The sequence below is a fragment of the Stegostoma tigrinum genome, chromosome 22 (genome assembly GCF_030684315.1).
Source record: "Stegostoma tigrinum isolate sSteTig4 chromosome 22, sSteTig4.hap1, whole genome shotgun sequence".
In the NCBI taxonomy this organism is placed as follows: domain Eukaryota; kingdom Metazoa; phylum Chordata; class Chondrichthyes; order Orectolobiformes; family Stegostomatidae; genus Stegostoma; species Stegostoma tigrinum.
In genome coordinates, this window is record NC_081375.1 from 33,757,554 (window position 1) to 33,782,248 (window position 24,695).

Sequence of the window (24,695 nt, forward strand, 5' to 3'; positions counted from 1 at the left end):
ACTGCTTTGACAGCAAACACATTTTTGAAACAACATTTTTAAGAAAAACTATGCTCTAGATATGGTCTTGCAAACAAAAAAGTCCTATAATGTTGCAGTAAAAATAAAACTTCTGCTTTGATAGTCCACTTCACATGGATTAAATTCCAAATTACCTTCCTAATCACTTGCTGAACCACTATACCAACCTCCTGTAATTCATGTATCAAACACCCAGATCCATGACACTTTGTATCTCTCGGTCCTACCATCTTTCGCCTCTTAAAAATCATATGTTGTTTTCCTATTCTTGTGAATAGTATATTCTTATTCGCTGAAGTAGCGAACTTTATTTTTACACATTATACTCCATCCCCCAATATTACCCTCCCCTACTCACTTAACCTATCTTCCATTATGGACTCTGCCTCTTGACAGCTTACTTTCCTACTCACCTCAGTTAATTTACTGTGAGGCAAATTTAGCTACCAAACATTAAGGGACAAATTGCTATAGATTATAAATAATTGGAGGATCTAGCACTGATCCCTGTGGTACTATTCAAGTTACAGCCTGCCAACTCAAATAAAGAATCATTTTACCTTCTCTGCTTCTGGTAAGCAACCAAATCTTTCATCCTTGCTAACAGGCTACTCACTACAGTACCTCATTCTCAGGCCACTAAACACTTAATTTCAGCAAATTTTTGAATTATACTATCAAATTTTCCAGGATAGCATTCGTTACATCTGTGGCAATCATTGAAAAATCACAAACCCAAGTGTTATTACAGTGATAAAATGTCAGCTATGGCTCTAACTAGCACTGAAAAACAGCTTGTTTCACAGAGAGACTAAAATTACAGTTTAATTTTGATACCTCCGAAGTGAAGCAGTTGGAAAACCAGTGGACCAGCTAATCAGACATCAAGTTTTAACTTTGACATCACAAACTACAATTCCAACAGAAAGTCAAACCTGATTACATGCTAAATTGCCTCAGTGCTTCTTAGTAGTTTGTTACTTACAAAGAGAAGCAGGACAGTCCTACCCATAAGATATTTAGGTTGAAACAGTGGTAAGTTGAGCTCTGCATATGTAAGCATCCTTGCAGAGAGCTGATTCTTGAAATTGAAAATTACATTTGCAGCCAGCCAGTATTAAAGTGACAGCACCCAGCTGCAACCAATAAGAATAAGCATGTACTTTTAGTGAACAACACAGGGGATAACATACCACATGTCTCCTCAATTGAGAGAGGAAATTAGGCACTCATTGACCATTATTTTCTATCTAGCAACATTCAGAAATGAAAATGTGAAGTGATTTTTGGCAGAAATTCATTCCCTGGCAGTTGGGTGAACTATGAAAATCTATCAACCATTCTTGTGAATTGACTGACAAGAGATCTGTATTTTGTGGCATTGTGTCAATAATGCAAAACGCTAGTGCGGCCTCATTTGGAATATTGCGTGTTGTTCTGGTTGCCCCATTACAGGAAGGATATGGAAGCATTGGAAAAGGTGCAGAGGAGATTTACCAGGATGTTGCCTGGTCTGGAGTACAGGCCCTATGAAGAAAGGCTGAGGGACTTGGGTCTGTTCTCATTGGAGAGAAGAAGGAGGCTGACAGGGGACTTAGAGACATACAAGATGATCAGAGGATTAGACAGGATGGACAGGGAGAATCTTTTTCCGAGGATGATGACTTCAGCTTGTACAAGGGGGCATAGCTACAAATTGAGGGGTGATAGATTTAAGACAGATGTCAGAGGCAGGTTCTTTGCTCAGAGAGTGGTAAGGGCGTGGAACGCCCTGCCTGCCAATGTAGTGAACTCAGCCACATTAGGGGCATTTAAACAGTCCTTGGATGAGCATATGGATAATGATGGGATAGTGTAGGGGGAGGGGCTTAGATTAGTTCACAGGTCGCCGCAACATCGAGGGCCAAAGGGCCTGTTCTGCGCTGTATTGTTCTATGTTCTATGTTCTATGTTCTATGCAGCTTACAGGACAATGGTCATTGCATTGCTTATCTATATCGGAGAAAGCTGACATTCCGAACTTTTAATTTTACAGAAGTCTGAACGCATTTTTCACTCCCCAATCAATAATGCACGTAACACCAAAACAAATCTATTGCTGCAACACTAATTATGTTATCATCCATCACGGGCTTGTTAAGTAGAAGTTACACAATTCATCTTCCCTCAAACATTGGCTTCCAGTTAAACTGATTGCTAAGTCTTTTGGTAAGCATGGCTGAATTTATATTTTGGTAGCAAGTGGTAATTTACTGTATAAAACTATTTGATCTGAAAGACTCTAAAAACATGGCATGTAAAATTTATATTACTGTGGTGCTCTTGTGTTGTCTGTCATGGTATGCAGAACATATGATGTCAGTTTTGCTTCAGTTGGCAGCACGTGCCTCTGGGTCATGAGGCTGGGAGCTCAACTTGCACTCCAGAACAGGAATCCAAAAGTCACAGCTGATATGCCAGTGCAATACCTAGTGAATTTAGCAACACTGGATGTGCCATCTTTTGGAAAAGACACCAAAACAAGGCCCTGTTGACTATCTAGTGCTACATAACAGTTGCCCATTGAAGACAGATGGGGAGACATTTTCTCAGACGGTTCAGTGCCTTTGGAAGTCCTTCCTGAAAAATGGTGGAAGCAGACTTTTGTAATTTTGAACACCAAAGGTAGATAGATTTGTTATAAGCCAGGGGTTGAAATGTTGGTTATCAAGGGCAGCTGAGGAAGTGGAGTAATAAAGGTCAGACCGAGCCTTCTTGAAAGGGTGACCTTATAGAGTTTTATAAAATCATAAGTGACTTAAGTTAAGATGAATAGCAAAGGTCTTTTGTCTAGTGTTGGGAAGTTCAAAACTAGAGGGCATAATTTTAAGCCCAGACAAAAAAATTTAAAAGGGACCCAAAGGCCAACTCGTTCATAAGTGGAATGAACTGCTGGAGAATGTGGTATATGCAGGCACAGACAATTGGACAGGCACATGAATAGGAAAGATTTACATGGATATGGGCTAAATACAGGCAAATGGGGCTAGACTAGTTTGGGATTATGTCCGGCATGGACTGTTTGGACTGAAGGGTCTGTTTCTGTGCTGTTTGACTCAATGGCTGAGCAGATTCTCGGGGCCAACTAGTCTACTTCTGCTCCTAATTTTTATGTTCTGTTGCAAATGATCCCAAAGGACTACTGTGAACAATAGCAGTGGAACTATCCTCAACTCCCTGGCCAATATTTATTCTTCCATCAATATCTCAAAAAATAGATTATTTGATCTTTATCACATTGCTTTTGGGAGTTTACTCTGTACCGATTAATTATCCCCCTGCCATGTGTCCGAAACTCTGAACGTGACAACAGTTCAAAAGGTACATAATTACTTGTAAAGCGCTTCAAAACATTTATTGGAATATATAACGTGGTGGGTCGAGAGTGATATAAGACATATTTTGACTGTTGTGGATTGTTCTTTGTTCTTAATTCAATATACCAAAAACAATGCAGCATAGAAACAGGACCTTCGGCACTGCAAGCCTACACATCACATTTTGCCCTTCTGTACTAAAACAGAATTCACTTACAAATTTGTAATCCTCTATTCCCTTCCTGTTCATGTATTTGTCCAGACTCTTCTTGAATGAAGCTACTGTGTCTGCTCCCACCACATCCTCGAGTAACACATTTCAGGCACTCACCACCCTTTTTGTGAAAAAAAAAACTTACCTCATCTCTTCTAAACTACCCCTCCTCCACCCAATTGAACCTGTGTACCCTAGTAATTGACCCCTACACGAGGGGAAAATGCCCCATACTTTCCAGTCTATGTCATTCACAATCTTATGAACTTCTGCCAGGTAGTCCCTCAACGTCTGCTCTGCATATTTCCTCTGTGCTGCAGTGTGTCATGGCTCATTGGAATAATGTTCTAATGCAGCTTCGTTTGCACCATCCCAACACCCACAAACGAAGCTGCATTAGAACATTATTCCAACGAGCCACCACACACTGCAGCACAGAGGAAAATCACCTATACAGCGTATTCAAAAAGAATGGGTACCCTATGAACACAGTCCGCCAATTCCTCAGCAATAAACCCAAACAAACAGACAAAACGGGCTCAGAAACCATAACCACTCTCCCCTACATCAAAGACGTTTCCAAAATGACTGCCAGACTACTCGGACCTCTTGGCATCAGGGTAGCCCACAAACCCACCGACACACTAAAATAGCAGCTAATGAACTTAGAAGACCCTATACAGACAACAAATGAAACGAACGTCATCTACAAAATACCTTGCAAGAACTGTGACAAACACTACATTGGACAAACAGGCAGAAAGCTAGCCACCAGGATACATGAACATCAACTAGCTACAAAACGACATGACCCACTATCACTAGTATCCTTATGTACAGATAAGGAAGGACACCACTTTGATTGGGACAACACATCCATCCTAAGACAAGCAAAACAGAGACATGCACGAGAATTCCTAGAAGCATGGCATTCCACCCAGAATTCCATCAACAAACACACTGGCTCCAAATCAATCTACCATCCCTGAGAAAAATAACAGGAAATGACATCACCAACCCAAGGAAACCTAACCAGATAAATAGAAAGCGGGACATAACACCAGCACTTCGTCGGAGGCTCACTGATGTTACCTAGAATGGTGATGAAACGTTTGAAAAGGAACCTTCCAGCTCAGCGAGCAAACTTACATCCAGAGCTTACACATCTATCTGGTAATGCAGTGGCCAGAACTGTATGCAATATTCCTATGTGTCCTAACTAAAGTTTTATAAAACTGCATCATAACTTGTCTACCCTTATACTCCATACCCTTTCCAATAAAGGCAAACATGCCTTATCCTTATCCACCTGCGCTGCCACCTTCAGTGATCTGTGGACTTGTGCACCCAGATCCCTCTGCATATCAATACTCTTAAAGATTCTGCCTTTCATTGTATCATTACAATCAGTACTTGACCTTCCAAAATGCATCACCTGCCATATGTCCGGATTAAATGCCATCTGCCATTTTTCTACTTATGCCTCCAACTGATCTATATCCTGCTGCACCTTCCTCACCATCCGCAACTCCACTAATCTTGAAAAGTCTGCAAGCCTACTCATTAAACATGCCATGTTTTCCTCCAAATCATTAACGTTGATCACGAACAGGAAAGGTGCCATCACTGATCGCTGTGAAACACCACTAGTCAAAACCACCCACGCTAAAAAGCATCCTTCTCCCACTACCCTCTGTCTCCTACAATTAGGCCAGTTCTGTATCCATCTTGACAGCTCACTCCTGATATGGAGGCTGGCAGTATGGGTTTTTTGAGAAGAAGTTGGAAGTAATTGATTCAATACATTATGATGTGGAATATATTGAGACAGAGCACACAGGGTTGGAAAAGAGAACATTCGTAGACTTGGAGCAGTCTGGAAATTAATAAAAGAAATAGGCTCAAGTGGACAGAGAGAAATAAATGCAGGGGGAAAAAAAAACTATGAAAGAAAGAACATGACTATCTTATCTTGTTTGTTGATAAGAAAGTCTGAAAAAACAGTATGAGCCAAATCAGCTGCATGAAAATGGCCTAAATATCTACATGTAAATTAAATGCAACACAGCAACTTGACACAGGAAGTTTGACGAAATAATGCATCAGATATACCAATATTTTAAAAAGAGGTCAAAGATATATTGATAAAGTTTTCAGGAGAAAGAGAAGGGGAAATGTACCAATCACAAAGGGGTGCTATGTTCTTAATCTACATAATTCTGAGCATTGCAATTAAAAATGTATTTTAAAACTGCTAAATACTACAGTACAATAAGTCTACATCTTGGGAAACAAAAACAGGATTTTCCGAAAATAAACTGAATCCGCTCAGTAGAGAAATACAATATCAAGTGATAAGCTGACGGGTGTGAAACCACAAGCTGGGGAGCGGATTGAATTGTAGTCATGTGGCATACCAATACCTGAGTTATGTCAAGATCATTCTTCCATAAAGTTCAAACAAAATAACAAAGGTGTCAAAACCCTCTATCGCAAGCAACTGGATTAGGGTTATATTTGAGCATTCCTCTGGCATTTATGTCACATTCTCTCATGAGGAATTCTATTTATTTAGGCACATAACAAGAAATAGTTCCTCAAAACTCCTGACAAATAATAAAACAAAATGGAAAGAGTTAGAGAATTTTAATTATAGCTGCAGAATTAAACCAGTAGCATAAACTGAAGAATGTTGCTCACATATTAGTGCAAAATTAAATCTATAGCTAGGTTTCTAATTGTGTAAAGGAAGTATTTTCAATTATTTTCAGGGTTTAATGCATCATTTCTTATCTACTTAGGTCACAGCCTCTTATAGTCATCCCAGCTGCCTGTTCTGCACAAGCATTTTCTCTCAGTGTGACTGCATATGACTAATTTGTGCCTTCCCACTCAGGTCTGAAGAGAAGGATTCATTCGTAATAAACCATCAGCATACACATCTAAGCATTCAACAGGGGAAAGTAAACAATTAAATGATGGCTTATTGATATCCATTTCTGAAGCCCTTGCTAAATAAAAACAAAAACATTGAAATGAAACATGTACACAGTGTAATGCTCTTTTCGGATTTGTTGCTTTTTAAAAGTGGCTCTCCCTTATGATGTGAAATCACCAATACTGTACTTGCATTCTTAAAATGTACAAGTGTTAACTCACTCATATGTATATTATATTCAAATGTGAGATACTGGAAGTGTTACCCCGTTATGTATCACCTGCTCAAAGCAGGTAGCTGAAGGGAATTGTTGTCGCATTTCCTGTCATGTCACCTCATTAAAAGTGTTAGAATCCTAGAATCCTCAGAGTGCAGAAAGAGGCCGTTCACCCCACCTTGTCTGAACCAACCTCCCAAAGAGCATTCCACCCAAATGCAGTCCCCTATCCTATACCCAAAATCCCTCACTTCCCATGGCTAATCAGCTAGCCTGCAGATCCCCGGACACAACAGAGTTTAGCATGGTCAATCCACATACCATGCACAGCTTTGGACTGTGAGGGGAAACCAGAGCAACTGACAGAAACCTACACTGGCTCAGGAAGAATGTCTGTGTGGAGTTTGCACAGTTGCCCAAGGCTGGAATCAAACACAGGTCCATGGCGCTGTGAGGCAGCAGTGAGTGATTGCCACTCAGCCACCTCATTCACGTGTTAACTCCAGAATCAGGTCCTGATGCATTCAGGTTATCGTAGCATTTGATGTCACATTCCGGCACACCATATTTGTAATTTAAAAAAAACCTTGCTGCTTTTCGAAAGAAAGCCGATCTTGTTGTGAGGAAATTCAAATAGTAACCAACACAGCAATGTTTGCCAAGCAAAATACACTGCAACATAAATGCACATTTAGCCATAGTTTGTAGTAATGACTGTTTAGAATATCTAAACTTAAAAAAACAAATCTTCAATGACAGAGCAAAAAAAGCTATTAAGTCGTAATAGAGGAGCATACTTCCAAAAGAATGACATGCTTGAAATGATTTAAATTATGATTGAGTATTAAATAGAGTCATAGAATTATACTGTCATAAAGCTTCAGTTCAACACATCCATGCCGACTAAGTTTCCTTAAATGAAACTAGTCCCTGCATTTAGTTCCTATCCATTTAAACCTTTCATATTCATGTACTCATCCAAACATCTTTTAAGTAAACGTTGTAACTGTGCCTACATCTACCACTTCCTGTGGCAGTTCATTCCACATCCAAGCCACGCTCTGTTAGAAAAAGTTGCCCCTCGGGTCCCTTCCAAATCTTTTTTGTCTCTCCTTAAAATTATGTCCCATAGTTTTGAAGTTTCCTACCCTAAGCGGGGTACCTTTGCTATTCATCTTATCTATGCCCCTCAAGATTTTACAAGCCTCTATAAAGGTCAACCCTCCACCATCTATGGTCCAGTGAAAAAGCAAAGTCCTAGACTATCTAGCCTCTCCTTGTAAAACTTAAAACCTTCAGTCCACACAACATTCTTGTAAATATTTTTCTAAACCATCTCTCATGAAAGAACAGCCTTCCTATACAAGGGTGAACAGAACTGTACACAATACTCCAATGTAGCCTCACCAACGTCCTGTAAAACCTCAACATGTCCCGACTCCCGTGCTCAATGGTCTGAGCAATGTAGGCAGACGTGCAAAACATTTTCTTAACCATCCTATCCACCTGTGATGCAATTTTCAAGTAACTTTGTAGCTGACCTTAGGTCTCTTCATTCTAAAACAATACCCAGGGCCCTACCATTTATTGTACAAGTCCTGCCCTTGTTTGTTTTACCAAAATGCAATACTTCATTTATCCAAATTAAACTCCATCTGCCACTCCTCAGCCCGTTGGTCTAATTAATCAACATGTCTTCAATCTTATATAATCTTCTTCACATGGTGTCATCTGCAAGCTTACTAACCCTGCTTCCTAAAATCTCATCCAAATTGTTTCTACAAATGACAACAATAAAGTGGACCCAGCACCAATCCTGGAGACTTGACAGAAATTTTCCCTGCAAATACTTTGGCACAGCATCTCAGTGTAGGATGAAGCAGCTTTAGGGATGATCTATCACTATGTGCCCAAAGTGGTGCTTTAAAACTCAAGTCAAAAAAAGTAGAAAATTACTGCAGATGATGGAATCTGCACTGAAAACAACAAATGCTGGGGATCACAGTGGATCAGGCAGCAGTCAGTCATCCAGTCTTGAAACGTTAGCTTGCTCTCTCTTCATAGATGCTGTCTGACCGGTTGTGATCTCCAGCATTTGTTCTTTTCAGTATCAGTCAAGAAAACATGGATATTGTAAATTTGATTCAGAATTAAAGATTATTCCAAAATTTCAAAACCGCAATCTGGTAGAAATACAGATTTTGTAATCCTTTGTCAGACTTTGGATTGATATCTGTTACATCCCAAATCCAGTGGAAATTACATTTTGCTGTTCTCATTAATTGACAAAGTGCTATTCTATACACAACAGGATTTGATCCCAGTTCATGCTTATATTTTCGCCTTTCTGCATCTGGATAGTTTATTCAATGGCCCAAGAACAAGGTTGAGCAATTTGTTTAACCCCAAAGTTCCTCTTTGTCCTCCCAATAAGTAATGAAGCAAAATTCCAGTATGTATACCATTCATAGTTAATACAAGAAAAAGCTCAGAATGAACTTCACTTGGAAACATACATAGGACTATCTTCAAAGACATTATATTACACAAGAATGAGGAGCAGGTAATTCAGTCCCTCAAGCCTGCTCTGCCATTTAATACAATCACAGCTAGTCTACTGCAATGTGGGGTGGGGGAATTCAATCAAAATTTTAATTTTGAAAGTCCACAGCATACAGTAAAATGATTGTTAATGCTTTGGGTTCTATTACTGATTACTACATTACTGACAATAACTGCAGCCAAATTCTAAGCACATGTGCTAGAAGGCAACAATTGTTACAGAGATAGTAGGAACTGCCGATATAGGCGAATCTGAGATAACACGGTGGGAAGCTAGATGAACACAGCAGGCCAAGCAGCAGAGGAGCAGGAAAGTTTGACATTTCAGGTGGAAAAGGGTCTTGACTCGAAATGTCAAGCTTTCCTACTCCTCTGATGCTGCGTGGCCTGCTGTGTTCATCCAGCTTCACACCGTGTTATCTGAGTTTCAACAACTGTTCCAGTACATGTCAGAGCACTGTAATGATCAATACTTACCTCAGAAAAATCTGAGATGCTCAAGCAAGATGAATTTAAAGACAAAGCCATATATTCCAAATTTCTTGCTGGAATAAATTTGTATTGCAGGATCTTCAGATGGTGGCGAAATTAACCAACACAGTTAGAGACTATTTTGATGGGGAAACTAATATGGTGATAGGAAACATTTTATCATTTCATGCTGTACATTTCCCCAAGTACCTGTATCCTCTCCTTCCTCAGTAGGTGAAGGCATGTCCTTAAAGCTTTGACATTAGTTGTAGAGAGAAAATTTGAGAAAAAAAGCAATTTATCACAGCAGTTTTAAATTTATGTGGTATAAATAATTCAAGTACCATACACCTGCTTTTGAAAGAATAAAAAGTGTTTGGATTTTAATTTTGTATCTCACTCCCATTTGCCTTTCCATCTACAATAAACCATTTGGAAATTAGAATTCATTTCAAATTGAACTTCACCACTTGCTAGTTATAAAACTGGTAATTTCCCCTAAAAGCATAACCACAAATCATTCCAGTGATTTCAAGTTATTCTCAGATTTGATCAATGAAATACACTCAACGTCACTCACGGAAATCAGTACAAATAACTCCTTCACAACAAAAGCACACCAGTCCTCCTCTAAACAGAGGAAGTCAACTTTTAACTATCAAGCCATCAAGCCAGTAAACATAATTGCAGAAACCCTGCATTCAAGACTCTAACTAGCAGTTCAGCAGAAAGATGCAGTCAGACTGAGAGGCCTGTAAGTGAGCGTACAAAGACATTGGAATATACTACACTTGTGCATGTAACTCATTTCTGCCCCACATCTTACAAACCATTTATACCTCTAATGTGATACGTGCCCTGGTCACAAGTATAAGAAGGGATAATTAAGCAGCAGTTTCCAAGGTAATACTACATTTATATCAAGTGTACATTTGGCCTTTTTAAAGTTAGTCAATTATTCTATCAATTGTTTACATTCTCCCCAAAATGCAGCTGAGTACAACTTTCAGAGAAATTGAAAACTCACAAAAGACCAGCGAATGTTTCAGAGAGGCCAGAAACATGTTTTTAATTTTCCACAATCATTGAGGTGGTTGTATCCTGAGAATCAGTTGAAAACAAAGGGTCTGTGAGTAATTGTAGATCAGAGCAAACATGAACAAACTTTCCATGGTATTTTATCTTGCAGAGTGCATCTATGACACGTTATCTATTGATTTTCTGTGTTTAAGGTTTTAGCTTGGTTTCTGTAAGGCTGGGTGGGAGTAGGGGGAGGGGACATAGCTATGTTGATGATTAGTTACAGATCAGCACCAGTGAAGCATGAGAACATTTGTTGCTCTCACACACATTCAGTCTGAACTTATTCTGTGGCTTCGGGTGAGTGGTGCTCAAAAATTTGATATGATTGAAAGTGCCAGGCTTCAAATTAATTGCCAAAATTAACAGGAAGCTGCACCAAGTCACATCCACTAAAAATTACATACAAATTATTATTGATCTAGGTCGTCGAAAATTGATGGCACCTTTATATTCAAAAACTTGCTAGATTTGAATTTTCATACAAGAACATCTCAAATGATACAAAATCTAGTTCAAAGTGCAGTCTAAGCTATACAAGTTGTACATGTGTATAACTGGCAAATACACTAAGTGCTTATACTTAATCCGTACAACATGAAGATTTAGAATTGGAAAATCTGACATTTAAAATAGTTAAGGATATTCTCAAAACAATAAAGGGCACTTTCAGCAGAGTTAGGAAAGGTATTATCTCACAATGGCAAGAATGAGAAACCTTATCAGCATCAGTGAGTTAAAGGACAGGATGACCTACCTCCTGCTATTGGACAGAATCGATTTGGAAGAATCTGCCTCTGTGTAAACATACAAAACAAATGAGGAGGAGTGTTCAGGATTATTTTTAAAGGCAGGGAGGGAAATAGCAAGATTAAATACTTTGGGGAGCAGAGTCTACAGGATAGGGTTTTAAAAGGACCAGATCATTGGCCTCTGATGAGAGAGCAAAGGAGCTGCAATCTAGCTTCAGAGGAGTGAAGATTTTAGGCCAGGGTTTCTGTTCAAGAAAACCACTCAGTTATGCACAGTAAAATATGCCAGAGTTTTAAAACTAAAGCGTGTTCACAACTGCAAGATCTCCCATGGCGCTGCTTGTAATTAAATGTTATATTTACTGTAGCGTAACTAATAAAGAACCAAAAACAGTCCAACTTTCCTTAGCTCACTACAGAGTCAAATAGACAAGGCCATTTTAATTGATAATCAAACACAGCTTATCTGCAAACAGAGGCTGGTAAGACAGATGTATTTTATCATCCCCCTAGAAGTCAAAGTTTCTTTACAGCCTAATGAAGGCAAAAGTTCAGCCAAAGTTTATTTAAACACACAATATCTCCAAACAATCAAGCCCAAAGCATAGACAATGCATGAGCTAGTTAAATGTTTAACAATCAGTGACAAAATTTCAGATTTTTGTAGCTATCATTTACTTTAGCTAAACTAACTGATCCTCGAAGAAACAAGTAGTCTGTTAAAAATTTTCTTCTGTGTCTTATTACACAGTAAATTTACATGTCACTTCTTGCAAGATCAATTGTAGATGTACAGAAGTCTTCCAGAGATACGAAATAGACCATAATTTCAATCTGCGGGCTACAAATAAGGCTTGTTATAATCGATTTGCTATGAAGCTGCCTTGGAAATGGAGGGGTCCATAAACATTCATAATTCACAATCAATCTCAGAGATGTGCTCCATAGTAAACTATGGATGCAAGTGACTGAGGGACCTTCTATTAAGGCTTTCACAGAGCTGCACTAGGTCTCCGAAATGAGCATTGACTTAGTGCCATCTTCCTGCCTTTTTCCCAATCACCTTGCACATCATTTTTATTCAAATAATCATCTAATTCCTTCTTGGATGCCACAATCGAACCCGCCTCTACTACATTTTCAGATGATTTTTCTTTAAAAACTATGACATCACAACCTGTACTTGAACAACTGATGGGAATTAAAGAATGTTACAAGGATGATTTCCACTTAGGAAAAAAGTTTTTTTTTGACTTTCTTGAAATGATTAAATGTATTAATTCATCAAACATTGACAAGAATGGTCCTGACTGGATTGCTCTACAGAGATCCTGCACAGACTTGGTGGGCTGAAGGGTCTCCACTGCATCTCTACGATCCAATATGATTAATGATGCACTGGACAGTCTACAATAGCACCAGTTGGGTTTAAGTTTGGCTGAAGTATGAGAAAAGGCCTGAGCAAAAACAGCACCTTGATTTCCTGGTCACTAATATCACTATTTGGAGAACACTGAATCTAAAATCACAAAGTCGACAGATACATTGATCTAGTTATTTCTAGGGTTGCTTCTCCGCACCATGCCTAACTTGTCGGTTACTTGCTCCCAATGATGTGCTAGCAGGATGGTCATCCATTTCAATTTACCCTTTATGAGAAAGAAGGTGGAAAGTCAAGTCTATAGGAAACCAAGACCAAAAATAATCAAAAGACGAAGATAATTCTAATTAATTATACTTGTATAACTGAAACCTAAAAAGGCAACTAAGAACAGTAGGCATCAGCTATCTAACCTGTTACGTCCAAGTGCAGTGAAGATCACATAACAATGAAGAACTGAGTGTGCAGGTAACAAACAGGCCAAACACAACTATTGATCCCTTTAAGATATGGGAAATCTTAAGAGATCCCAAAGTATAAACAGACCACACACAAAGAGAATTAGAGGGAATGTTGACTGTACAACCTACTCCTGCTCCAATTTAAGTTTTAGTTATAGTTAGATCTTTATTCCAACCTCCGTGTCATGTACAGTCAGCTCGGAAATAAAAACAGCCTATATTTCCTGTGAACTGCAACCAATGTCCATGTAGGAGGTTTACATGATGCAGTGTAACAGTGGAAGGTAAAAGCAATGTTTAAAACTTAAATGGGACTTTTCCCAAAACGTCATAAATACAACATTGTCAAGCCTTAGCATTCAGGATAAAGCCAACAGGTAGATTTATAAGTATAATAATAGATAAAATTTAAAAAAACCTAATAGAGTGTAATAGTATAAAATCTTCCATGTTTTTCAGAAAGGGGTTCATTTTTCCATTATTTAGACAGGAAATTGCCTGCAACGGTAGTAGATTCGCCAACTTTAGGTACATTTAAGTCGTCATTGGACAAGCATATGGACGTACATGGAATAGTGTAGGTTAGATGGGCTTGAGATCGGTATGACAGGTCGGCACAACATCGAGGGCCGAAGGGCCTGTACTGTGCTGTAATGTTCTATGTAATGGAGTAACAATTTTTGCATCAATCACCTGCAATGAGATGCTCATTGGACAAAGTTCCTATTCACTGTATCAAAATCAATGACATTGAAATGAAATTGTGGTCATGAGAATAATCTCCTGTACTTACTGCAAGCCAAAAGATTTATAAAGGCAGGCGATCATGAATCACAAAATTTGAGACAGAAATTGTTGTGATCCACAGAAGCATTTGATGAGCAGACATTCATTTATAATCTAATTTTTATAGATGCATTAATGATTTTACAGAATTATTTGTTTTGCATTTAGGATAAAGCTTCCTTATCCTGGCTAATGTGCAGATCATCCAGAACTGACTTGGTCCCATTGCCAAATCATCACTATCCCTCCACTTGAAGTGTGCATGACAGGAGAAGGAAACGTCAATTTCTTAAACACTCTGGTACATTTCTCTGCCGAGAGAGATGGCAAAGAGGAATGGTTGGCCAATGTGAAAATGTTATCCTTTAATCATACGGCTTCCATTGGTAGTGCACGACGATGGAGACCGGGAACTACCAGAAATTCTCTTACGACTAACCAGCAATATAAGACCCCATTTCTCTCAAATAGACTCCACCTCCAAAAAAAATCACTTTTTTTTTGTATTTATTGAATCCCCATTTCAGCCATGGTCTAATTTGCTGGCATTAAGAGCCCAAATCAATTCTGCTCCCACAACTGTATTTTACGTACTGGTGCCGTATAACTGGGCACAAGGAATCCAATTAACAATCCAGGCTGCGTGAGAGTTTAACACACACCCACTTGTGCACAAGATACAGGTAACATTAAAATAATGACTGCTGACACTGACATTTCACCTTTACATTCTGCATAATGATTGACAACCATTTTGAGAGGATTTTTTCCTAAGATTGCAAAAGGTCAGCCTATATGCTGAAAACTTCAGTAATTTTAGTTACCTGTCACCTCTTTAATAAAATGAACTATGATTTTTCATAAAATATTATCTCCAAACATGTTGAAACTTCAAAAGGAGTTTTAAGTCTATGATACTAGATTTCCCCACCTCCCCCACCCCTACCACCCCGGAAAACAGTTCTATAGAACAACTTTCTCCAGGGTCATAAAGTCATTCAATCTCTCACCCTGATTAAGTTGAACTTAGTTATACACTTTGTGAGGCAGGTAACTGAAAAAAATACCCAGGTATTTTCTTCTGTATCATTATCTTTTTGATCCAGAACAAAATGGCGAGAAAAGTAATCATTATAGATGAGCTCAAACAGTACAAGTCAATTGGCTTGAACACTAACAGAAGTGTTTTATATTTCTTTCAACACCTGCTGATGATTTACATCTTGCTACAGATTTGATTAAAGCCAAAACCATTTGGCTTTTACATGCCAATTCTTTGTGCATAAGCCTAGATAATGACCACTATCTGATTGTTCAATCACGGAAAGCATCACAATTAATTCTTTACCTGTTTTGTCTACTTGAATCAACCAGTTCAGAGTTGCGGAGCAGGTTGGATTTAAACATCTACCTCCTGGAACAGATGTAGGGGCATTACCAAAATTCTACAAGATCCTTTATTCTGTTTTAAAGAGAGATCCACATAAGTGGATACTTCAATATTAAAACACAAGCACAAAAAACCGTGGCTTCATTTTTCAGCTTCTCTAATTTGGGCCATTAGGCCAACTGGAGTAATCACACTACAGCACAGGTCAAAAATATTCGCGTCAACTTTTACCAAGGGTTTAACTGGCAATTTTTTCATCTATATGGTGGAATAACTGGAATGAAAAAGAAAGATGGGTTTTAACCAAATGAGGTGGAGCGAGCGAGTCAAAATCTCGACCACATTTTCAGCTTTAACTGAAATCAGAAAGTAGGTTGGCAACAAACTCAATTCCAGGCTTTAAGCCTCAGTGGCATCCAACTTTCAAGCTGCAAGTACTATCAAACAAACTTCCTGAGATTTCAGGAACACTGCAGCTTTCACAAACCAAAGTCAAAGTCAAAGCTAAATCAGCAAGCCAATTGAAGTGATTGCCAGAAAATTATACCAAAATAGAATTAATGTGGAATATCCTGAAAAATGAATACTGTTGTCTCATTTGGAAGTGCAGACATAACCCATCTCAGTTTCATATATACCACGCCCAGCACTGTTCCCTGCAACCGCAGGAAGTGCTACACCTGCCCCTATACCACCCCCTTCACCCCCATCCCAGGCCCCAAGATGACTTTCCACATCAATCAGATGTTCACCTGCACATCTGCCAATGTGGTATACTGCATCCACTGTTCCCATTGTGGCCTCCTCTACATTGGGGAAACCAAGCAGAGGTTTGGGAACTGCTTTGCAGAACACCTACACTTCATTCGCACTAAACAACCGCACCTCCCAGTCACGAGCATTTCAAATATCCCTCCCATTCCTCAGACGACATGCCCATCCTGGGCCTCCTGCAGTGCCACAACGATGTCACCCAAAGGTTGCAGGAACAACAACTCATATTCCACTTGGAAACCCCACAGCCCAATAGTATCAATGTGGACTTCACAAGCTTCAAAATATCTCCTCCCGCTACCGCATCCCAAAACCAGCCCAGCTGGTCCCCACCTCCCTAACCTGTCCTTCCTCCCGCCTATCCCCTCCTTCCACCTCAAGCTCCACCCTCATTTCCTACTTACTAATCTCATCGCACCCCTTGGCCTATCCGTCCTTCCTGGAGTGACCCATCCCCTCCGTAACTCCCCATCCACACTCACATTTACTGGCTCCATCCTTGCTTCTTTGACCTATCTTGTCTCCCCTCCACTTATCTTCTCTTCTATCCGCCTCCCACACCCTCCCTATTTATTTCAGAACCCCCTTCCCCCCCTCCTATTCTGAAGAAGGGTCCAGGCCTCAAACGCCAGCCTTCCTGCTCGGCCTGCTGTGTTCATCCAGCTTTACACCACATTATCTCAGTTTCATATAGTTCTGTTCATACTATTTTTTTTGCCCACTTGTAATCCAAAAAAAGATGGCTGCATTACACGTGAAATCAGTAAAGAGCTAAAGGCATATTCACGAACATGTAACAGGGTACTAAACCTGATTATTTTCTATTGGAAAGAAGAAAGTCATGAAAATGTTCTGAACATGTCATTTAATTTGTTAGGCTGCACTTCATTCTGGTCACCATATTACAGGAAGGATCTGTAGGTTTTGGAAGGGTGCCGAAGAGGGTTACCGGAAAGGTGCAGAAGAGGTTTACCAGGAAGCTGCCAGGATTAGAGGGTATGATCTAAAAAGAGAGGCTAGAAAAAAACTAGGGTTCTTTTCTTTGGCGCATTGTAGACTGAGGGGAGACTTGATACAAGTCTATGAAATTATGAGATGCATAGTGGTAAAGTCTAATATTAGAGCACATGAATTTAAGATAAAGAGGGAGAAAATTTCAAAAGGAGATGTGAGGGGCAATATTTTATTTAAAGACACAGAGTGGTAGGAGTCTGGAATGTGTTGCTGGAGTGCTGGTGGAAGCAGATACGGAAGGAGGATTTAAGGGGCTTTTAGATAAGCACACAAATAAGCAAAGAATGGAGGGATAGGGACCAGTGGCAAGCAGAAGGAATTAGTTCACCTTGGCATCATGTTCTGCACAAGACTATGGGCCCGTTCCTGTCTGTATTGCTCTATGCTTGATGTTCTGATTCCAAATGTGTATTACTCAGTGCTAGTAAAATTAATCGTTGATATCCTGACGCACTAGTTGATGAGCACATGCATTCAGCTTTCTTGGCAACATTGCAACAGTAATAGCAAAGATCCTTGAGCCTTACTAATCATCATACATATTTCATCTGAAGGATTATTGTGTTGAATTAAAAGTGATAAGCATGCTAACACAATATACTGTTTTACTCAAAAAGTATACAGTTTTATTTGGAGATAATAGAAAAAAAAAGTTTCCCGATCACATTTATAGAAAGCCCTTGAGCTGGGGGGTGGGTGGTGGGGGACCTCATGAGGATTCTCTTGGGAAAAGTATGACTTGGCTCTAAAGTTAAGTTTATTCTTGTGAAATCTTTATCATATACCAAAAAAGGAAGTTTCTTTGGCAAGTAAATTAAAAACAAACAAGTAGTTATTTCTCACACCCACATTGTTGTATATTTATGAGGGCAGGTCACATGCATTTGAAATTCATGCAATAACTCCAACAACTCACTAGGAAAATCATTAAAGTTTGACCAGTGCCTTTAACCTGCAATCTCCTCCCCCATAATAAAGTTTCAACACTGTATAAAATGTTAATTGCATTGGCATTAACCTTAGTTCCAGAGAACCACTTAATTGTGAGGTTTGCTCAGTTCATAGCACACTCACTCCTGGGTCAGAGCATTTTAAAATGCTGACCCCACTTTCCTCCCACCATTCTGAGGAAGACTCACTGGACCCAAAAATGTTAACTGTTTTTTTCCCCCCTTCACAGTTGCTGCCAGACCTGTTGAGAAAGCAGAGTTAACATTTTGGGTTCAGTCACTGGCCCTGAAATGTGAACTTTGATTTCTCTCCAGTGATGCTGCCAGACCTGCTGTGCTTTTCCTACCATTTCCGATTTACATCATCCACAGTTCTGTGTTTGTATTTAACCAAAAAGAGATTGACTGCTCTCTCATGTCTGCTGTTTTTGAAAAAAAATTCCTTGCAAATTTGCACAGCTATGTATGGCAAGCATGCATCAGGAAATTCAGGACCAGATTCCAAAATGGTTCATTCATTTCCAAATTCTAGGCATAGAATCCCAGTGATCAATGATTCCTACCAGGATCAGGACACAAAATGACCTAATAAATCCATAGCCCTGTGGCCTTTTTAGAATGTTTTTCTGTTTTCAAAACAGCCTTAGAATTACTTGTTAGCTGTGATTGATTGGAGGATAATATTGAAGTTTAATAAAATGTTTGCAAACATATCAATATCAGATCTAACTGAAAAGCTCTTCAAACATTTCCTCCACGGTTACATTTGTATTTTCGCTTTGCATTACAAAATACATTTTTAAATGTGAGTAAAAAGGTAGAAACAGATGGAAAAAAAAACTTACTGTCCTCTTTCAATGATTATAATCACATAGCACAATTATAATTATCAATATCTTTGAGAGCCACTGATGGAAGGCATTGGCCAAACGGTCTTAAAATTTCAACTCTTTAACCTTGGTCCTGGTCTGTCTTAACAATCAAGCAGTACCTAGAGGGACCAGAATATTTTCAAAACAATGTACAAACTTAAGCTAAACTTCATTGTGCAACTCTATCATGAAGTGGCTATTGATAATTAGAATTGCTACAAACTGCCAAACTTTAAAAAATGCTGATACTTGCTCCAGGTAATCGACACATGGTATATGAACAATATCTCTTACTGTACTCTTGAAAAATGAAGTCTGAGGAGTCCCCATTTTTGTCAACTCAAAAACTTGTCCTACCACAGATAAGCACATCTCTGCAATATACCATTATTCGATATTTCAATCTTCATACTTAAAAGATTGATTCAATTTAAAGAAAAAAAGAAAACATCTGCAAATTCTGTAGCCCTCAAGACTGATGCAGACAGGATTTCTCTTTCTGATGAGTTATTTATGTGGGGAAGCTGGATAGAAGTGAAAACCCATTCTGTCCATATGCGTGTGTCTGTGTGCATTTTCTGCATGAATGTTTTTAATTCCTATATGAAATTTCAACTTATTTCAAAGAGCATTCCACTTCTGGACATTTTCAAGAATGATCCAAGAAAGTTTTACGATTTTTATAATAAAAGCAAACTTCAACAGCCTTCTCCTCTAATTGTTTGCCAACGCTGCTGGCCCCAGACATATTTGATTTGACAGTAAAAATAAGCATTCCCTCAGCATCGCCATTATCTACGGGAGTCTTCAACTAAAGGCATTTCCTCACACAGTTAAGAAAGCCCTGCTTGGAAAATTGTACCTAAGAAACTTTTATGACTGATCTTCATAATGCATCAGCATTTGACCCTGGTTTTGATGCATATTAATCCATGTAAATTACATGGATTTACAGTAAGTAAATGTTTAAAGCTACCCTATTTAATGTTGTTTCACTTTAATATCAGTAATTAAACAGGACCTGTAATTTTGTAGAGTGCTGAGATTATTTTTTAAATTGTTTCCAGCACAAGCTGACTGGTGCCTGCTGCACTCTGGGTTGCAGCCTCCTGAGGCTCCCCAACACAAGCAGACCCTGCTCCCCTCTGCTGAGCTAGTGCTCCTATTCAAGATCCAGGTTCAGTCCACAAGCAGATATCAGATGATTTGGAAGGAATGCTGATGTTTCAGATTGCTGGGGCTTGTACAAATCATGTTTTTCTCAAGTAACCTTAAATGCTTCTCCATCCTGGCTCACTACAAAAGGTTCAGGAGAGGGAACCAGTGGGACAATTTTAATGGGACATGGATTATAAAGGCCCCATTCTCAGCACCTTTGAGCCATTGGGACTTGACTTTTCATGATGTCGGAGCTCAAGCTTCGAACTGGGTTTGGATCTTGGAATGGAATTGAATGGAATTTGAACGGAAACAGAAGTCTAAGAGAAAGAAGCAATGAAAGGGTGGATCAGACATGACAGACAGACAATAGTTCAAAAGGTTAAGGAGCAGAGAAGGTCTGCAGCAACCAGGAGGATCCTGGAGCAGGGGTTTCAGGAAGCAGGGTCACTCTGAAGACGCGATACTATAAAGCAGCCAGTTACATTTTTCTTTCATACTTTTAAAATTAATTTTAAAATAAACCATTTAATTTAGTAGTGTGTGTATTTGGAGAATGTGTGTTTGTTTTCTCATGATCAGGAAGGTCCTACAGAATCCATCTACACAGTTCTGGATGGTAACCAAGGTCACACTTAACTTTGTTCGTTTAAAAGTAAGGATGTGCGGGAATACAATCCCAACTATAAAGTGAGGGCTAATTGCTGCAATGCTGGCTTGGCAAGCACCTGTGCAACAACAGGAAGTGCCCTCAAAGATTAACTGCACTAGAAAATGAGTTTTTTTTAAAAAACAGAGTCAGCAAGAAATGATGATGCAACTAAGTTTACTCTAAATAGACTTTCCAGCATAAAGCATGACATTAAAATGGACATATCAACGAAAATGTTAGTTCAATACAAAGTATCAAACTTACTTAATACATTTAATTTCCTGAGGAATTGTTCTTCAAGCAACCTTATCATCCTCAAAATAGATCAACACAATAGACATCTGATTGCACAGTTTCAGTGTCTTTTTAAAAGACTTATATAACTCTTTGCATTTACCAAAGCAACCCTTGAACTTTACAAAGAATCAGTCAACACAAAGTAGGGTTAACTGAAAGTAGGGTTAAGATACATTACTGAAGGTTCAGACAACTAAAAACAATGATATGACTTCAAAAATGAGTGGAGAAGTCACACGATTGTAGCCTGAAATTCCTTTGACAACCCTGAATAATACTGTAAATGAACACATTGCCATTTTTAGCAGTGATGAAAAATTGGGTGATTGGGTCATGTGATAGAGAAACAGAATCCCTACAGTGTGGAAACAGGCCATTCGGCCCAACACATCCACACTGACCCTCTGAAAAGCATCCCACTGAGACAGACACTCCCACCACCAACCCCCAACTTATCCCTGTAACCCTGTATTTCCATGGCTAATCCACTTAACCTATACATCCCTGGGAAACTTAGCATAGCCAATCCACCTAGCCTGCACGTCTTTGGACTGTGGGACCCGAGGAAAGCTATGCAGACACAGGGTGAATGTGCAAACTCCACATAGACAGTCACCCAAAGCTGGAATCAAACCCGGGTCCCTGGTGCTGGGAGGCAGCAGGGCTAACCATTGAGCCACTATGCTGACCGCAAGGCAGAAAAGATAAAATGCACACTGGTGCAGTAGAAAAGTTTCACAGAGATGAGGATAGGCTTTTAGAAGCAGGACAGATAATGGAGTCTACTTCACAACACTGTATAAGTCAGCCATTAAGGTGACAAAGTTAGAGATGTGAATTGTAATGTTGCTACAGTATTAGAAAAGCAGCAGGCAGGTATTATGGTAGATTTGACCTGTATCAGTTCAAGTGAAAACTGAAAAGGGTTTGCAGGCGAGGGGAATTAAAGATGCAGCATGTCTGACGAAAGAAGCTTAACTTGTAGCTGTAGAAATTTCTGCCTCACAAGTCACAATTAATAGAGAGTGGCATCAGGGAGGGAATAACACATTATCAGTCCAGAGAAGGAAACTTCTTGTTAATTAAATCAAGGAGCAATGTGTTTGGATGAGGAGAAATGGAATTGGGAGGAGGAGGAACAATGATCCATATTAAAGTCAAGGGGATGCAACCACAATTTCTTTCAGTTGCAAAGTATATTATAGGTCATTTATGAGCCCATTCATACATGTCTCAAGTGCAGAATAAGTAGCATCTTGTTTACAGTACCTGTATTTTAACTTCTCTTTTTTAAAAAAATTACAATAAAAAGACAACATTGCTATGCAATATACTGGAGAAATAAAACAGCAAAAGAAAGATGCTGAAACAGACAAACATGATCATTCAAACAAGAAAATAATCAGCAAAATGCTACTTTCACTCTAAACAATATCTCATTGAACTGCTATTTAAATCTTTACATTCCAATTTACTGAAATATACATGATAGTAATAATACAAAGCTCACACAAACATACATGGTAAGGTAGAAAGCTAATAGTTTATAGCTGGAAGACATCGTAAGAACGTGTTTATAATGTTTAAAGAAAACATTACAAGTTGTGCACAGAGCCCTACTCCTTGACACTAACAAATTTCTAATTGTAGGAAATCAAAAATATTGCAGAACTGCATGCATATTACCCATAAAACATATGACAATAATTCTGCACCACCCCTTCAGGTCTCAGCATACCAGTATCAATGCCAAGTGCTGGAATGGATGCAGTCACTTTTCACCAGTATAGATCAACTGGAAATACCTGGTCACAGTTTCTGGTATCGAACAGTCAGGACACACAACAGGCTGCCTGTGCAGACGTCTGTGTAGCAAATGCTCAAAGATAATACAACAATAGTACATTTTCTTAGCATGATAAAAAAGAGCAAACATAATTTCCTTATCAAAGAAGGATCTTCAAGTTTCTAAGTAAACAAAACTTGTACAGTCTTAGTGCGGCTTACTCCAAGTACTGAGGAGATGAAGTCCATGGTGTAGGACATATTTTCAGTTCCAATTTACTAAACTCAGAACAATTTTTTTTTCTTCAAAAATCCACAGCGTTTGAAACACCGAGATCAAAAGGTGTACGATTGCTCGTACGTGAAGATTGAAGCATTGTGATAAATACTTCTGCCCTGATGGCTTTAATACAATTCTCAAACTGTAGTAAAGCTCCAAAAATGGAGACTGTAAATTCAAAATGTTTTCTGTTGGCGATTTTCAATTGCGCATTGGATAACGCAAGACTTGATCCTAGGGCAAACATCCAATTCCACAAGAACAAGTCTCTACCATGTTTCATAAACACACTTTCAGGTTTGCTCTAAAAACATGCCGAAGTGTCAGTAAGGTAATGCTTGCTTTGTAACTATCAATTGCCATTAGAGAGTCAAGTCACTCAAGAAGGTATGAAGAAAGGTTGGAGTTGACCGATACTAAACTGCACCATCTGAATTGGAAATCAGATTAACAGCATACAAATGAGGTATCACAGCATCAGTTAGAAACACATCTCCTAACACATCAGATATAAAGAAAAATACAGCTCGACCTACTTAGCATAATTCTTTGCCAGTCCGTGATGTCTGTAAAACGAGAAGAGTGCTAGAATAGCTTTACAAGTATGTTTAACTGTTTAAATATCACTCACATATGATAATACCTACTGACATCTAGTCAGAGTTTACTAGTATTGTTCAACCAGCTTTTGAAACGAAAAGCAGAGTATTTAAGAAAAAATGGTTTTCCTACAAGATGATGTTTAAGCTTCCAAAAATCTAAAACTTCTGTCCTTTGTGAATTAGATCATTTTTGAATCCTGAATCCTTGCCCTTTTGGCTTTTTGTTCCTCTCCCTTTATGGCATTCAGCAGTAAATGCTTTTAAATTGGACACAAACATTTTCCAAACCCATGCTGAAAATGTCGTATTTCATTTCAAAATTGCTTTCTCTGTTAATATGGTTGGACAATCCAGCTGGCAACTGCAGCTTTACTATCAGCCGTTTGCTAGAGTCATCAAGCTTTCAAGTTGCTGTGGCAAAAAAAACAATTGGAGTGGCTTCGGGGAATGACACAAATGCATCTTAAGGGAGACTGTTGGATTTCCAAAAATCTATCTTGTGATTTTCTCCTTCTTTTAGTTATGTCATGGAAAGAAGGAATTTGTTCAATAAAAAAAAGTTACTTCATCAGCTACTTACATGCTAGTTTACAAAGTATGCTTGGAGATTGACAATACAGTAGCCCTTAAAATCCTTCTCTGTTAATGAACTAAATCAAAAACAAAAGGAGAATAAATAATA

At 38.8% G+C, this 24,695-nt stretch overlaps 1 protein-coding gene across 9 annotated transcripts in view; it reads right to left on the reverse strand.

Moving 5' to 3' along the window:
* The window catches only part of LOC125463594 (septin-9-like), a 258,165-nt gene that overhangs the window by 89,015 nt on the left and 144,455 nt on the right, over positions 1 to 24,695 (reverse strand). The window contains exon 1 of one of the 9 annotated variants that reach the window (XM_048555040.2): positions 10,807 to 10,920. The exons of 7 other annotated variants lie outside the window; for them this stretch is intronic. In XM_048555040.2, coding sequence (XP_048410997.1) covers positions 10,807 to 10,843 — 37 coding nt within the window. In that variant the 5' untranslated portion in view covers positions 10,844 to 10,920. Of the gene's footprint in view, positions 1 to 1,006; positions 1,026 to 10,806; positions 10,921 to 24,695 lie in introns of those variants that run through there. One more of the 9 variants, XM_048555041.2, reaches the window with a different exon arrangement.